Raw genomic sequence first — 17,264 nt, forward strand, 5'->3', positions numbered from 1 at the left:
AGGAGCAACTGCACGCTTAGATGCAAGAACAGCTGGCTAGGATCCAGCAGGAGATGAGGGATCACATGCTGGAGTCACAGAACAACATGATGAGCTAGCTGACATAGCTGCTGAATGGAGGGTCTGACAAAGGAAAAGGCCCTATGGGGGACACGAGAAATGACAATGAGGATTCCGCTTGTCCTACAAGTTTTATGCCAATAAACATGCAAACACAACCACCAAGGGTGTCTGTTAATGTCCAACCTCTTTATCAAACTGGTACCTCGGCACCAGTAAACTTTCCAACAGGATCGAGCACCAAGCCTGAAGATAATCTAGCAAACCCTCAGGTCCCTGACTTCGATGACGCAGCAGAGGTGGAAAAGATAAAGGCTGAGATCCCAAAACAATTTGAGGATGATGCAAATGGTTGGAGGAAAATTTCAAGGAGTTAGAGAATGCTGATCATTACGGTGGAATCGATACAAAGGAACTGAGTTTGGTTCCGGACTTAGTACTTCCCCCGAAGTTTAAAATGCCAGAGTTTGAAAGATATAACGGAACTAGCTGCCCTGAGGCTCACATTATGATGTTTTGTCGAAGGATGACGGGGCATGTCAACAATGATCAACTGTTGATCCATTGTTTTCAAGACAGTTTGAGTGGGGCTGCAGCGAAATGGTACAATCAGTTGAGCCGTGCTCAGGTCAAATCATGGAAGGATTTGGCATAGGTCTTCATGAAATAGTATGGCCATGTGACTAATATAGCACCTGATAGGATTACATTACAGAACACGGAGAAAAGGTCAGGTGAAAGCTTCAGGAAATACGCCCAGAGGTGGAAGGAAGTCGCTACGCAAGTCCAACCGCCACTACTGGAAAAAGAAATGACTATGCTATTTATTAATACCTTGAAGGTACCTTTCATTAATCATATGTTGGGGAGCGCAACTAAAAGTTTCGTAGACATAGTGATGTCTGGCGAAATAATAGAAAATACAATAAGGTGCGGGAAGATAGAAACAGGGGAAAGCACGAGAAGGTCAGCCCCGAAGAAAAAGGAAAACGAGGTAAGCAACGTGAGCTCAGGCTATTCAAAACCTGTCACCGTTAATCAATCGAGAACGATAGTCACTAGCCAGCAGGCCACACCAAGGCGAGAGCCTAACACAAGGTAGAATACAGAGAGGTTCCAGTTCACTTCTATACCAGTGACGTATAGGGAGTTGTACAAAAAGTTGTTCGACGCACACGCAGTGGCCCCTTTCCACTTAGAACCGTTACAACCCCCATACCCTAAATTGTATGATGCAAATGCTCAGTGCAAATACCACGCAGGAATTATGGGGCACTCGATAGAAAACTGTACCTCGTTCAAAATGTGCATAGAAAAGCTTATCAAAGCAGGTGTTGTAAAATTCGATGATACATCTGGTAAGGGAAATCCGTTGCCCAGTCATACTGATAAAGGGGTAAACGCGATAATTGAGAATATGGGGAGGAAAGTCAAGCTGAATATCGCAGAGGTGAGAATCCTATTGAAGCTAGTTTGGAAGGAAATACAGAAGAGAGGTTTAGTCCCGCAGGGGTTGGGGGATAAAATCCAAGATACACGGAACTACTGTGAGTTCCATCATGAGAAAGATCACGGGATCCAGAATTGTATTGAGTTTAGGGCCTTAGTGCAGGGTCTAATGGATAATAAGGAATTGGAGTTCCTCGAGTCTGTCGAAGAGGAGGATATATGCTCTCTAGGAGGAGAGTCAGGTGAAGAAGGCTGCAGAGCCAGCTGTCCAGTGATAATTATTTCAAAGCCCAAAATTAGTGAAGTAGAAGCAAAAGTTACACCAAAAGTTATAATTCAAAAGCTAACAGCTCCCCCTTATAAAGATAGCCGTAGGGTGCCTTGGAATTATAACTGTAGTATAGCAGTTTCAGAGAAGGAGGGTTCGATTGACACGCCAAACACAGAAGCCGAACTAGCAAAAGGGAAACCCGTCATGCTCAAGCAAGAAGTCGAGAGATCAGAACCACTGGTTAATGAGCCAGTAATGGAAAATGAAGCCAAAGAGTTCTTAAAGTTCCCAAGACACAGCGAGTATAGTGTTGTGGAACAATTACACCAACAACCGGATCGCATATCTATATTGGCTTTGCTGCTAAATTCGGAGGTTTACCGCAACGTACTGATGAAAGTGTTGAACAAAACCTATGTTGCAGATGACATTTCGGTTAACAAATTAGACCGTCTCGTCGGCAACATAAGCGCTGACAATTTCATCTCCTTCAGCAATGATGAGATACCTCTAGGGGGTAGGGGGTCTACTAAGGCTCTGCACGTTACTACACGTTGCAAGGGGTATACACTACCTGGAGTACTGGTCGATAATGGGTCCGCATTAAACGTATTGCCTTGGTCTATATTAAACCGTTTACCTATAGACAGCTCCCACATGAAGATATGTCAGAACATAGTGGGAGTGTTTGACGGTACAGAAAGGAAAGTGATGGGAAGGATAGAGATACCTCTCCAGATTGGCCCAAACGCGTACGAGGTGGATTTTCTCGCGATGGATATTAAGCCTTCCTATAACTATCTATTAGGAAGACCTTGGATTCACTTAGCTGGGGCAATGCCATACTCGCTGCACCAGAAGCTAAAGATGGTTACTGAGGGTCGGCTAATAACAATAAATACGGAGGAGGACATTATTACGTCAGTTACTAGTGATGCACCCTACGTAGAGAATGACAACGAAGAGGTTGAATGTTCATTTCGAGCGTTAGAGTTTGTAAACACAACGTTTATAGCTGAAGGAAGCAAAATTTCGATACCTAAGATATCAAGGGCTACGAAAATGAGCCTGCAGCTGACAGTTGGGAAAGGGGCATTACCTGGCAGAGGACTCAGGAGGCACCTCCGTGGACAAGTTAGAGTGCCAGTCTTGGTTGGCAAGTGGGATCGCTTCGGTTTGGGATTCAGGCCAGATGCAAGCCAAGTGAAGAAGGAGTTTGAAAGGAAACAAGAGCAGCGGAGAGCGAGATTGAGTGGGACAGAAGTCAGGTGGGGACCGATGAGCTTCCCTCACATTTCCCAAACATTTGTATCTAGAGGGTTTATTCATTCTGTACAGAAGAGGATAAAAGAAGGAATGGTCGAGGATGTGATAGGAATTTGGAACATCAATACCACGTTTGAAGAGGAAGCAATGGAAAGAAATTTATCAGACATTTGCCCGTATGAGCCTGGGAGTGTTTTGGATAACTAGACTGAGGAAGAAATTCCTGTAATCTTTAGAGCTAACACAGAGTAATATTTAAAACCCACTTGTTGTCTTCTAGCCTAGGGACAATAAGAATCTTTTGTGAAATAGGCTCATGTTTAAACATTATTATTTTCAATAAAAAATGCATTTTTATATATCAGTTCGAGCAATTATTCTTTCTTCTTTTTCATTTCATACACAATCATACCATACAAAGGAATTATTCATTTCATTTTCTTTAGGTATTCTCTTATACTCATAATAGGCCCCCGGATGTCAACGTCATGAGTAATGCTGATACGAGTCCGGAATCTCCTTTTGAGCGAGACATGTGCTTTGAGGGATTTCAAGATTTTGAAGAGGATGAGGATTGTGGTTTATCTCCCAATTTGTTAAGGATGGTGGAGCGAGAAAAGGAGCAGATCCTGCCACACAAAGAGACTACTGAGATTGTGGCCCTGGAAGAGGGGAAGAAAGTTAAAATTGACACTTGCATTAACGAGAAAACAAGACAGAACCTCATTGAACTGTTGCAAGAATTCAAGGACGTCTTTGCATGGTCATACCAGGATATGCCTGATCTAAGTACCAATATCGCAGTGCACCGTGTCCCTACAAAAAAAGAGTGCAAGCCAGTTCAGCAGAAGCTCCGAAGGATGATACCTGATGTAGCAATAAAATAAAGGAAGAAGTCAAGAAACAGTTTAAGGCTGGATTCCTACAGGTGGTCAATTATTCAGAATGGGTGGCCAACATTGTCCCTGTCCCTAAGAAAGATGGGAAAGTGCAGATGTCTGTAGATTACAGAGATTTAAACAAGGCCAGCCTAAAGGATAACTTTCCATTGCCTCACATAGACACTCTAGTGGATAATACGACAAGCTATTCACTGTTCTCCTTCATGGATGGGTTTTCCGGGTACAATCAGATCAAGATGCATCCTGAAGACATGGAAAAAACCATATTCATAACTTTATGGAGAACGTTTTGCTACAAGATGATGCCCTTCGGGTTGAAAAGTGCAGGAGCCACATACCAAAGAGCCATGGTAACCTTGTTCTATGACATGATGCATAAGGAAATTGAAGTCTACGTTGACGACATGATTGCAAAATCCCGAACTGAATAGGAACATGTGCGAGTGTTGAGGAAATTATTCCTGAGGTTAAGAAAATTCCAATTAAAGCTCAATCCGTCAAAATGCACCTTCGGAGCTAGGTCCGAAAAGTTACTCGATTTCGTAGTCAGTGAGAAGGGAATAGAAGTCGACCCTGATAAAGTCAAGGCTATACAAGAGCTGCCTCCGCCACAAACTCAGAAAGAAGCCCAAGGTTTCCTAGGGAGACTAAACTATATCGCACGGTTTATTTCGCAACTGACTGAGAAGTGTGACCCCATATTCCGTCTTCTTAAAAAGCACAATCCTGGGGTATGAGATGATGAATCCCAAAAAACCTTTGAAAAGGTTAAACAATATTTGTCCAGTCCCCCAGTGCTAACACCACTAAGCCCTAGTAGACCATTTATACTGTACTTAACAGTATTTGATAATTCGATGGGGTGTGTGCTCGGCCAACACGATGAGACTGGGAGAAAAGAAAGAGCGATATATTACCTCAGTAAAAAATTCACTAAGTGTGAAATGAGGTATCCGCCAATTGAGAAGTTATACTGTGCTTTGGTTTGGACAACATGAATGTTGAGGCAATACATGTTGTACCATACAACTTGGCTAATCTCAAAGCTAGACCCTCTCAAATACATGATGGAATCAACCGCTTTAAATGGAAGGATAGCCCGATGGAAAATTCTGCTCTGCTCTCCGAGTTTGACATAGTCTATGTAAACCAAAAAGCTGTGAAGGGGAGTGTAATAGCAGACTTCCTAGCCAGTAGAGCTTTGGAGGACTATGAACCTTTGAATTTCAATTTCCCCAATGAAGATCTAATGTATGTAGCAATCGCTGAAGGAGACATGCCTGAAGATCATTCTTGGAAATTAAATTTTAACAGAGCATCAAATGCCATTGGAAATGGAGTTAGGGCAATACTGATATCCCCAAATGGAGATCATTATCCATTCACTTGCAAGCTAGATTTTAACTGCACAAACAATATGGCAGGATACGAGGCATGTATCATGGGAATTTGAGCAGCTATAGACCGTGAAATCAAACTATTAGAAGTGTATGGAGATTCTGCATTGGTAATTTATCAGCTTAAAGGTGAGTGGGAAACGAGAGATCCTAAATTGATCAGTTACCGAAAGTTAATCCTGGAGTTAATTGAAGAGTTTGATGATATTACCTTTCATTACCTCCCGCGAGACGAGAATCAGATGGCTGACGCCTTGGCTACACTAGCTTTCATGATCAAAATAAATGAACAGGAGGATATGAAGCCAATTCAGATGAGTATTTGTAAGGCTCCAGCTCACTACTGTAATGTCGATGAAGAGGAAGAGAGAGATGATCATCCTTGGTATCATGATATCTTACAATATGTGAAAAGCCGTGCGTACCCAGATCAAGCAACCGAAAATGATAAAAGAACATTGAAGAGGTTAGCCAGTGACTATGTCCCAGACAGTGAGGTCCTATATAAGAAGAGAAAGGATCAGGTGTTGCTAAGATGTGTTGGCACTGTTGAGGCAAAAAAAATTCTAGAGGAAGTCCATGATGGTGTCTGTGGGACACATGCTAATAGTTTCACAATGGCTCGACAAATCATGAGATTCGGATATTACTGGTCGACAATGGAAGAAGATTGCATCAATTACGCTAAGAAGTGCCATAAGTGTCAAATTTATGCAGACAAGATCCATGTGCCTCCTTCACCCCTCCATGTTATGACTTTCCCATGGCCATTCTCAATGTGGGGCATCGACTTCATTGGGTCGATTTCACCAAAGGCTTCCAACAGACATCGATTCATTTTTGTGGTCATTGACTACTTTACCAAATGGGTAGAGTCTGCTTCGTACGCCAATGTCAAAAAGTCAGCGGTTAGCAAGTTCCTAAAGAAGGAGATCGTATGTCGTTATGGTATGCCAGAAAGAATTGTATCTGACAACGCGTTGAATCTGAACAATAGCGCAATAACAGAAGTCTGCAGTCGGTTCAACATTAAGCATCACAACTCGTCACCATACCGCCCGAAAATAAATGGGGTGGTTGAGGCAGCTAATAAGAATATCAAGAAGATTATGGGGAAGATGGCGGAGACCTACAAAGATTGGTACGAAAAGCTCTCATTTGCCCTTTATGCTTATCGGACATCTGTTAGAACTTCTATAGGGGCAACACCTTTCTCGTTGGTTTATGGGATGGAGGCAGTTTTACCTATTGAGGTCGAAATCCCTTCCCTCCGAGTTTTATCAGAACTGAAGTTAGATGAAGCAGAATGAATCCAATCTCATTACGATCAACTAAACTTGATTGAAGAGAAGAGACTGAAGGCTATTCGTCATGGTCAAATGTACCAGAAGAGAATGATGCGAGCCTACAACAAAAAAGTTCGCCCCAGGGTGTTCCATGAGGGGGACTTAGTATTGAAAAAAAATTCTCCCTATGCAAAAGGATTTTAGGGGGAAATGGATGCCAAATTGGGAAGGACCCTATGTGGTAAAGAAGGCTTTCTCTAGAAGGGCATTGATACTAGCAGAGATAGATGGCAAGAGCTTGCCTAACCCGATAAATTCGGACTCTGTCAAAAGATATTTTGCTTGAAGCAGTTGAGGTGAAAACCAGTAAAGGGCACGAAAAAAAAAAGGGAGAGGCCAAGGTGAAAACTCGTAAAAGGGCACCTTGAGACCAAAGGGGTTTTGAATTGAAAACTCGTAAAGGGCAATTCAAATTTTCGATCCAAACTGGGGCAAGCGGCAGTCTCACTACACTTGAATCGACAAAGAGGAGATAAGCTACATCTTGGGGCATCAACAAAATGCTATAGATCCCTTGAGCGCGTGCCAAGTTTAAAAGGGTCCTCGAGGAGCTCGTACATGAAAGCCTAAACTGTGAAATCTGGGGCACCTATTCTGTTCCTTTTCATTTGTTTTTGTATATCAAACAATGTCTGCTTCCTTTGTTGATACATCTTTCACAAATTTTGACTCGAATAAATTTCAGTTCTACCTATCATTATAATCTTTTTCGAGTATTTTTATTGAAATAATGATTAATGAATTAATAATGCTTTCAAAAGAAGGTTTTGCATATTACTTTGAAAGGTTTCTAAACAATACGAGAACCTGAAACAGGACAATTATTTAGAACTCACCGAGCTTAAAAGGGCTAAAAACGTGTGAGAAATAAGGAATTAACCGCATCTCCAAGTCCTCTTCTACCGAGTTGAACAAGAAGGCATATGTCAGGGATGTTACCTTAGTAAGCAACGAGCGATGACAACCCAAAAATTAAAAATGGATCATTCTCATGACATTTTGCATTTTGTGCATTTAACATCCATAGTACATGTAGTTAGGAGCATTTGATTCATATTAATCATGGCATCCTAATCATCTAGCATAAGCATATCACTCTTCTACAGATGGATTCCCAGTGGACAATGTAGCAGGATTACAGATATCATTAGCCTTATCTTCACTAGGCAGGAGTGGAGTAGGATAAATACCAGATCTTATCTTCACTGGGCAGGAGTGAAGCAGATCGAATTTTGGAGAATCTTATCTCCACGTACCAGCGATGGAGCAGATTCCAATCATCAACCTTATCTTCACTGAGCAGGAGTGGAGTAGGCTAAACATACCCGATCTTATCTTCACTGAGCAGGAGTGAAGCAGATCAAATTTTGGCGAGTCTTATCTCCATGTATCGGCAATGGAACAGATTTCAGCCACCAGCCTTATCTTCACTGAGCAGGAGTGAAACAGGCTAAACATACCAGATCTCATCTTTACTGAGCAGGAGTGAAGCAGATCAAATTACAGTAGATCTTATCTTCGCTGAACAGGAGCGGAGCAGATCAGATTTCAGCAGATCCCGCCCCACTGAACAGGAATGGAATGGATCAAGTCTCAATAAATCGTATATCTACAAAGCAGCAATGAAACATCTGGAAGTAATAGGATGCAGTGGGTTAAAATGAGGCTACTTGAAGAAAAGAGGCAATCAAGAAGTCAAGACATGATGGGGCCAGGCAAAATTGGCCCTTCTAAGTCTTTGTTCTATTCTTGTTACACGACAATGAGCAAAGAGGGGCAGCTGTTGGACCAATTTTCTTTGCCTAGCCTACTAATCAAACCCATTAACCACTAGCCCAATCCTATAACCCAAAACAGCCCAAAACCAAAACAAAATTCACCTCAATACCCCAATCCCCACATCATACGTGCCTCCAACATCCACCGCACCTCCGAGACGTGCGCTACCAGCAGTCCCTCTTTGTCATGCCTCGTGCTTCCGAGATATCTGCAACAACACCTGTAACAGAAAGCAAACAAATAGCAACCAATAGAATATTTTATTTATTTTTCTAGGCTATAAAAGCCATTCTAAACATTGTAAAAGGGGTTTTTTTTTTTTTGGCTCATGATATAAGTACACTAGCAGAAATTATAGAGAAAAATCGGAAGTAAATCAAAAATCTGGTCTAAGGTTTGAAAGGTGATTTTTCATTCTTCTTCCTGTAACTTTCTTTTGATTCGTATTTTTTTTCTTCTTTTTTTGTTTTGTTTATAGACTGATTTTAAGTAAAATGAAAGAAATGAGGGCTTACCTGGTCTTGATCCGTGAACCAGCGGTGGGATGGAGGTGCGTGGCACCGATGATCCTCTAGGGTGGCATAAGCTAGGTCGAATTCCTAGAAAAAAATGGAGAGGGAGCAAGGAAGAAGAAGCATTCTGCTTCTTTTTTTGAAAAACAATAGAAAAATAAAGAAATAAAATGGGTTTTTAAAAAATGGCAGAATGCCATTCAATAGCTTTTAATGGCAGGGGCCCACGCGTTTTGCCCTTAAAGGGTCAATTTGCGCACTAAATCCCCGTGCATTTTCTTGCTGCCCAAATCTGCTTCACTTTTGTTTTTGAATTTCCCCCAGCAATTTTGTGCAGCTTTTAATTTGGTCCATATTAAATGCTGGGTTCAGGAATTTGGGTAAATTACATTTTTAAGCCCCCTTGTTTCACGCGAGCTCTAATGTGGTCCTCCCTTCCCCTTTTATTTATGTTTTACCCCAAAACTCCCGTTTTGATTCCAATTAAGCCCTTTTTTTATTTCAAACACTTTTATCACAAAATTAAATTTTTTTGGTATTATTATTATTAATCTATTATTACTATTTTATTTATTTATTTTTACTATCATTTTAGCGATTTTCCTATTATTTATTATATTATTTTTTGTATATTATTTTTATACTTATTATACCATTTTCATTATTATTTTATTTATTTTCATTTAATTTAATCAATTTGAGTTATGTTTCACATTATTATATTATTTATTTATTTATATATTTGTTGTATGCTTAGTATATGTATATATATATATTTAAAGTAAAACTAATTATTTTACGTATAAATTGTCATTTTATTTATTACATTATTTGTTATATTATTTTCGTTTTTACTAATAATCATTTTTCTGCATTGTTTATTTTAATTTTTTTATATATATTTTATTAAAAGTTAATAATTTTTAAATATAGTTTATTATACATATTATATTTTATTTTATTTTTACCGTTTACTACTATTATTTTAATTTTATTATTTATAATTTTTATATGTATATATTTTTCGCTAAAGTTTTTAATATAATTATTAATAGACCTACTATATTATTTTTATTATTTTTATATACCATAGTTTTTTATCGAATATTTTTATACTAAATTATTATTATTTATTATTTTCACTTTCACTAATTTAGCATTGTTATTTTAACTTTACTATTATCACTATATATATATCATCATTCGACATATTATTTTCACTTCTATTATGCATTTTCGTATCGTTAATATCTTTATTGCTATGTTTGTTATGTTATTATATTTATTACTATTGTTATAATTATTGTTGATTTTCCTTATATTTACTATATTTTAGGTATTAATATATACACTGTCAAGTTTATTATTATACTGCTATTTTCATATCGCATGCCATCATTTTTTTTGTGTTGAGTTTCAACCGCCCCAAATTCATTTTATTCAAAGATTTATCCTCGATTGTTTTCAAAATAAAGGCAATATTCGATATCTGGGATCCTCGGGAGGATTGTGCCCTAACTTATTGAGTACCAATTTTCCTCGTTGAACCTAAATAATTGAGTACCCTTCTTAAATCTAATTGTATGAGGTTCAAATAAAAACCTATTCTTGAAATTCGGGATGTTGCACCCTAACTTACTGGGTGTGGCATCGCGTTATATTGAGGGTAGTGATTTCCAAAATCAAGGCAGCCTTCGGTATTTGGGAGTTCTGAGAGATTGAGCTCTAAGTCAACCTTCGGTATTTGGGAGTTCTGAGAGATTGAGCTCTAACTTACTGAGTTCTAATTTTTCATGAGTCCCGGAGGACCGAATATCCTTCTCTCGAACATTCATACAAGAATTTTAAAAATCGAAGACCAACTTAGTCCCGAAGGTCTGAAATGTTGGACCCTAACTTACTGGGTATGACATTCTCTCCTTCGAAATGGGTAGGTCTTTACATTTTATTCGAATAATTTCGATTTTCTTTCAAATAAAAGAATCGTACTCTAAAATCTTTTCAAATTTCAACTTCAAGACATCAACTAATCAACTAGGTACCAATTTTTGAGCGTTACGAGGTTGCTAATCCTTCCTCGTACGTAACCGACTCCCGAGCCCATGTTCTCAAACTTAGCAGACCAAAAAGAATTATTGTTTTAATAGGCCCAGATGTTTTATTAAAACGATTGATTTTAAGGTGGCCCAATCTCACCTTGGAAAATATTGGTGGTGACTCCATTTACATTTTTAAAGTCGATCCACGTTTTTCAAAACTTAAAAATAGTTTTGACAATAAATATAGATAGATTAAATATAAAAATATGATAAATTATGTATTGTCTCTCAAAAGTTTTTAATTTAATTTTTTAATTTCCTTATATAAAATTCATAATAATAGTTTGTGACTTTTTATCTCATGGAAAATTTACTATTTTTTATATATGTAAAAAAGGATTTAAACAAGAAATTTAGATTAAAGCATGAGAAGAAAACAAAGGAAATATATAAATCTAGAAGGTAAGCATTAGCATCTTCAATATTCAAACACATAATGTTAAAATATATATCTTAAATTAGGTGAATCAACTTCCTTTACAATATAATCTTCTTCTTTTAACTTATATCAACATTATTCAAATCATAATTGTTCGAATAGTATAAACATGAGGCTTCAAAATAAATATAAAAAAAACTATATATATTTATACGAAACTTTTTTTTTGTTGTCTAAAGTATCCAATGGAATAAGCCCAATGACTAACCCTTTGTGTTCAGTAAACCAATTAAAAAGTAGACATTAATCACGAGTTTTAAAGTTCCTCTATATCGACTACCGATGAAAAAATCACATATTTTAGTTATGGTTATTAAATTTCAATATGCCCAAAATTAAAAGACCCAACGGCCCACCTTTATTCAAATGGAGCAGCCCACTAAATCCCCAAAATGGAAGAGGATGGAAACATTAGGGTTTAGGGTTTCCATAATATATAATGATCTCGCTTCGCCTCCTTTCCCTTCCTTACCTCGGCTTCTTCCATCCTTCTATCTTTATTTTCTCGCCTGTGACGAGAAGCCGACGCTACCATGGTTCACGTCAGTTTCTACCGCAACTGTAAGATAACTCCATTCTCCTCTTTTTTCCTCGCTTTACCTTTTTTTTTTTTGCAGAATTTTTAGCTCAATCTATAGTTCCAACTAAGATTGTAGTATTAAAGTTTTGTTTTTTTTCCATTTTAATTATATTTGGTTGTTATAAATGGGTATATGTATTTAGATGTTATGATACTTTTATTCTCATTTTTGGTTAATAATGTAGCTGGGTTTATTTTGTTTAATCTAGCTTAGAATGTTAGGAATGATTTAAAGCTTGGATTATGCTATAAATTTAGTAATTATTAGCCGCTTTGATCTATTTGTTAGATGTTGATATACTTATTTTGAACACATTTTGGTAAATAAAGAGAAGATTATAGTATAATTGATTTAGCTGTTAGAAAGATACCAACTTTCAAATCTGGGGTTTGAATCTTGAGAAATGCGGGCTAATTGATGGTATTCTTGGATCCTAATTGTGAAGTACTTTTTAGATTATTGGTCCCTGACTTCCTAAGTAAAGGAGATTATTTTTTTCTATTATTAAATTGTTGTGTGGTTGTAGATGGGAAGACCTTTAAGAAGCCACGACGTCCGTATGAGAAGGAACGATTGGATGCTGAGTTGAGGCTTGTAGGAGAGTATGGGCTCCGATGTAAGAGGGAGCTGTGGAGGGTTCAGTATGCTTTGAGCCGCATCCGTAATGCTGCTAGGGACCTTCTCACTCTTGATGAGAAGAACCCTCGTCGTATTTTTGAAGGTGAAGCCCTTCTTCGTAGGATGAACAGATATGGACTTTTGGATGAGAGCCAGAACAAGCTCGATTATGTGTTGGCTTTGACTGTTGAAAACTTCCTTGAACGTCGTTTGCAAACGCTCGTGTTCAAGACTGGTATGGCCAAGTCAATTCACCATGCACGTGTGTTGATCAGGCAACGACACATAAGGTAGAAGCTTACTATATTTCTTATTATACAGTGCGTTCCCATATTTTGCTTCTCAAATGACATTGTAGATACAGTTGTCACTGTATTTAAATGTGAAAGTTGGTAGTTTGCCTGCAACAATTCATTTGTTTTATTCCCTCATGTTCATTTTATATATCTGTCAGCCGTCTTTTGTAATGTGCCCTTAAGTGATAAATGTTAGTTTGAACGGTATGAGTTTGCTTCAACAGCTTGAATGAGGCTCTGGTTTAGAGACGCTCTTGGAAAACATTCTTTCCCTTGAAACATTTATTTGTTAGGCTGCAACTAGTTATCTGCCAAATTCCTAACTGATTTCTGATATGCTGATTTGCTAGTTGTTGCAATTTATTGCCTTGTGCTTTGCATATTCCTGTATATGATTTCTTGTTGAGCCGTTTCATATTTGTTAAGCCTAGTTGTATAACCAGGTCGAGCTCTAGCTTTAAGAAGCTTGAGTCAACTTGGAATTTGAGGTTCAAAGCTTACTCGAGTTTGATTAAGTTGTATCCTGATGTTATAGATGTTTCTGAATGTTGTATCCTGATGTTCGGTATTTATTGATAGGGTCGGGAGACAGGTTGTGAACATCCCGTCCTTCATGGTGAGGGTCGACTCCCAAAAGCATATTGATTTCTCTCTTACTAGTCCGTTTGGAGGTGGCCGCCCCGGAAGAGTGAAGAGAAAGAACCAGAGAGCAGCTGCCAAGAAGGCTGCTGGTGGAGATGGTGATGAAGATGATGAAGAGTAAACCTTAGGCTACTATCAACCACCAGTAGGAACCCTTTAAAAGCCTTTGTTTGGAACATACAATATCCTCCATTGGTAGACATGGTTTTGAGTTTTGTTTCCAGAACTTTGTTGTAGTGGATCTTGATATATGTTTTGCATTTACTATTGCTGTTTTGGTCGGATTTGAAGTTAATTAAGTGTGCTGTTTTAAGATTAAAAAAAAAAAAACATGTTTATTATTGTGATCTCTGTACTAGCAAGCTCCACCATTTTGATTGATAATAGATATGTATTTTGTATAATCAACAGGCAGAAGATATATTTAATAAATACAAAAAAAAAAAATTAACATAATAAATATAAGATGTCATAGCTAACATCAAATCCCTTTCCTCTCCACCTGTGTCTCTTCCAAAATAAATTAAAGCGAAAACTGTTCTTTTCCAGCTGCTGCTTAAAGGCATCTCTCTCCTTTCTTCTCTTTGTTGCGTCCTTAAGTCTTTACCATCTCCCTTTTCCCCTCTCATTGTTGGGACCATAGGCAGGCAGCAGTCCGACGGCTCTTCTCATTGTTGATCACTCCTTTCTCATTTGCTTCATTGTTTCATCTTTCCATTTTTCCATTTCTCCATTTCGGATATCTCTTCAACCTCTAGTCTATTAAATTTTAAATTAGGTGTAGGGTTTGGCCGTTGGCTTCTCCCATTAGGGAGATATTTTAGGAGTCAATGAGATTTGATCATTTTGGTTTTTTGAATCCACGGTGATTTGGTTTTTTGGTTCAACCCAACTTGTTTTGGTCTATGCCTAATTCAAAGGATTTGAGGTTTTGTTGATTTTTCAATGACAAGATTGTCAGTGCTGGATCAAATACTAAGTTTGTGAGATTGGATCTGATTGTGATGCCCTGTGATATAATTCGTAATTGTGATGTTAGTATTTCTTTCTTGAGTCAAATTTGTTCCTTGGTATAACTTGACTTTCAATCTAAGCATTTGTATCGTTTCTTTACTCTTTTATGTCCAGTGTATTGAGATCTTTGTAACTCATTTTATTTATTTGTAATGATTTAATATTAATAAAATTTCCTCTTCCAATTTATATTTAATTGCTGTTTAGAATTTAATAGTTTAACATTTTTCTTATTATCAACAAGGCCTTAACTCAATAGGTAAAATTAAAATGTTGAGAATTTAATATTTTATGATTTTTTTATTTGTTACGTCTTTTAACATCTTTGAAAGCAAAGCAATGGTGAACATTCAACAAAAACCATAAAATTAGCTCAATATCCACATGAAAAATAATAAAAAGTATATGGTAATTTGGTGCCACATGTACAATCATGAACTTCTCCCACACGCATACATACCTTGCCACGTTTACTCCAATCAAATAATTTCAGTCTTTAATGCTCAATCATGCATGCAAAATACGATTTTTTGAAATAGACTAATCCTCCACTTATTTCCCTCCACCTCAATATTTTAAAACATTCCATTAAAACTTAAAAAATATTTATTTACCTTAAAGGGAAAAAAAATCTCGAGATGAAACTCTTATAACGTGGCAATAGTAAGCCACGTGGCGAATTCAATACCCTATGAAACTCCAAGCCTAATAAAACGGCACCGTTTCAGGACCCTTTTGACTAGTCCTTTTCATCACATGTCTTTTCGTACACCAAGTGATAGTTGCCTCTTGTCTCACTCTACTGCCAAGTGTCATTCCACAGGAAATTGCAGAACCCCACAAAAAAACTCACCGTTTTAATCTCTTCTTTCCCTCCTATAAATTCCCCCGCCACCCTAAAAAATCCCACGTTAAAGGAAAGAAGAACCAAAAAAAAAATAATAATAATAATAATAAGAGATACCGACTTGATGGAGGCGAAGACGGAGGTTCCGATTATGGAGGTGGAGAGTGGTGATTCGTCGACGGAGGAGGCGGAATCAGAGTCGCCGAGGTCTGTGGTGGTGCAGATGAAGAAGAAAGTGGAGAAAGTTCATAATCAGGTTTTAAGGATAAGAGAGGAAGAGTCGCATCTCGGCGAAGATTTCTTCGGCGGCGATGACGAGAATAATAAGAACGACGCCGTATATGGAGGAGGTGTTGGCGGTGGAGGCTTTGATGAAAGACGACGACGACGACGACGACGTGTCAACGTGGTTCTTGTTTCGAGACCGATCTTGCCTTGTTCGCCTCTCAGCGGCAAGAACAACGTTAAAAGGTCTTACACTGAACCTACCGAAATCAATCAAGGTTTGTTTTCTATTTTTCTTTTTTCTTAAAAACTTTATTTTTTCTCTTCGTTGTTTTCTCCTCAACCTGTTTGGATGCTAAGAAACGTTCGTTCTTTTTGAATTCTAATAATCAGATCCTCGCGAGAATGATTTTTGTTAATAATTGTATTAATTTGAAATTACGGCAGGGAGTTTTTAGAGAAGGATTAGCGAACCTTGCATTGAGGGAGACTTGCAGTGTTTAGCTTAATTAGTATGGGAAAGCTTGAAGATGAATTTAATGGAGTAGCGTTTAATTATGAAATCTTAATTAGTTAGGGTTTTAATTAGAAGGAGAAATCCTGTTTTTCATCTGTAGATCATGATGTACAAAACAGTTATCAAATGTACAATGGAATCATTCTACAGCTCAACGTAGTAAGTAATATTTTCTTTCTTTTTTTTCTTGTAAATAAAAATTCACTATTTTTCTCCTCCTTAATTATCCAAAATAAGTTACAATTTTGAAAAATCGGGATAAACTTTTATTCAAAATTACTCATCTCATATTAGTTGAGTACAGATAGTATGAATATTTTTAAAAATTATTTTAGAATAGTTATATATTTTAATTATATTTATATGCGTCAATTTATTTGAAATTTGAAATGATTTATTATCTAACTAATATCCAAAATTTAAATTGGTTATGTAAACCCAAACCCAGCCCAATGCTCCGACAAGATGCGGCACATCACACTAATGGTGGAAGCAATCCACTTAATCAAATTTTCAATTACACACATTAAAATATAAAATTTAAACATAAAAATAATTAATAAACAATTTAATAAAATCATCCTTATAAAAATAAAAATAAAAATCATGTTTATAAAAATAAAATAATTTTAAAATAACCTAACAATTAATCGATTTAAAATGATAAAATGACAAAATAATCTGATGGAACTAATTATATGTCAAAGTTAAATTAAGTGAAAATTGTTTTTATGGAATAAAAATTTCTGGAGATTTTTTTGACGATATTACTCCATTACGAACTCATTAATTATTTATAACTTGCGTACGAAATTAAATTTCTTTTTGATAATATTGTTATTGTGCACAAAAGTAAAAACCCGAATGTTAAGTTATTCGCAGTTTAATGGTGATGTCCAAATTTTAACTTAATTTAAAAACAAATTTTAAATACTTCCAGTAAGGTAAGCTTTACCAAATATTAAAATTCTTTTAAAACATATTTTAAACACTTCAAGTCCATG

General features: G+C 37.1%; 3 protein-coding genes across 4 annotated transcripts; all 3 read left to right on the forward strand.

Moving 5' to 3' along the window:
• The first annotated feature begins 1,363 nt into the window (after positions 1 to 1,363).
• On the forward strand, positions 1,364 to 3,253 carry LOC108458711 (uncharacterized). The gene has a single exon (XM_017758114.1). The coding sequence runs from the start codon at positions 1,364 to 1,366 to the stop codon at positions 3,251 to 3,253; it is 1,890 nt and encodes a 629-aa protein (XP_017613603.1).
• Positions 3,254 to 11,939: 8,686 nt separating this feature from the next.
• Positions 11,940 to 13,952, forward strand: LOC108457697 (40S ribosomal protein S9-2). The gene is made up of 3 exons (XM_017756777.2): positions 11,940 to 12,081; positions 12,628 to 13,009; positions 13,595 to 13,952. The coding sequence occupies exons 1-3, from the start codon at positions 12,054 to 12,056 to the stop codon at positions 13,776 to 13,778; spliced, it is 594 nt and encodes a 197-aa protein (XP_017612266.1). The 5' UTR covers positions 11,940 to 12,053; the 3' UTR covers positions 13,779 to 13,952.
• A 1,598-nt stretch (positions 13,953 to 15,550) lies between these two features.
• LOC108459985 (uncharacterized) lies at positions 15,551 to 16,460 on the forward strand. Of its 2 annotated transcripts, none has more exons than XM_053026984.1 (2): positions 15,551 to 16,021; positions 16,137 to 16,460. In XM_053026984.1, exons 1-2 carry the CDS (start codon positions 15,643 to 15,645, stop codon positions 16,160 to 16,162), a joined length of 405 nt encoding a protein of 134 aa, XP_052882944.1. In that variant the 5' UTR covers positions 15,551 to 15,642; the 3' UTR covers positions 16,163 to 16,460. The 2 variants fall into 2 exon arrangements, with proteins under 2 accessions (XP_052882944.1, XP_017614863.1); XM_017759374.2 differs by having other exon boundaries at positions 16,191 to 16,460.
• Positions 16,461 to 17,264: the final 804 nt, after the last annotated feature.

The sequence above is a fragment of the Gossypium arboreum genome, chromosome 4 (assembly GCF_025698485.1).
Source record: "Gossypium arboreum isolate Shixiya-1 chromosome 4, ASM2569848v2, whole genome shotgun sequence".
NCBI classification, from domain to species: Eukaryota; Viridiplantae; Streptophyta; class Magnoliopsida; order Malvales; family Malvaceae; genus Gossypium; species Gossypium arboreum.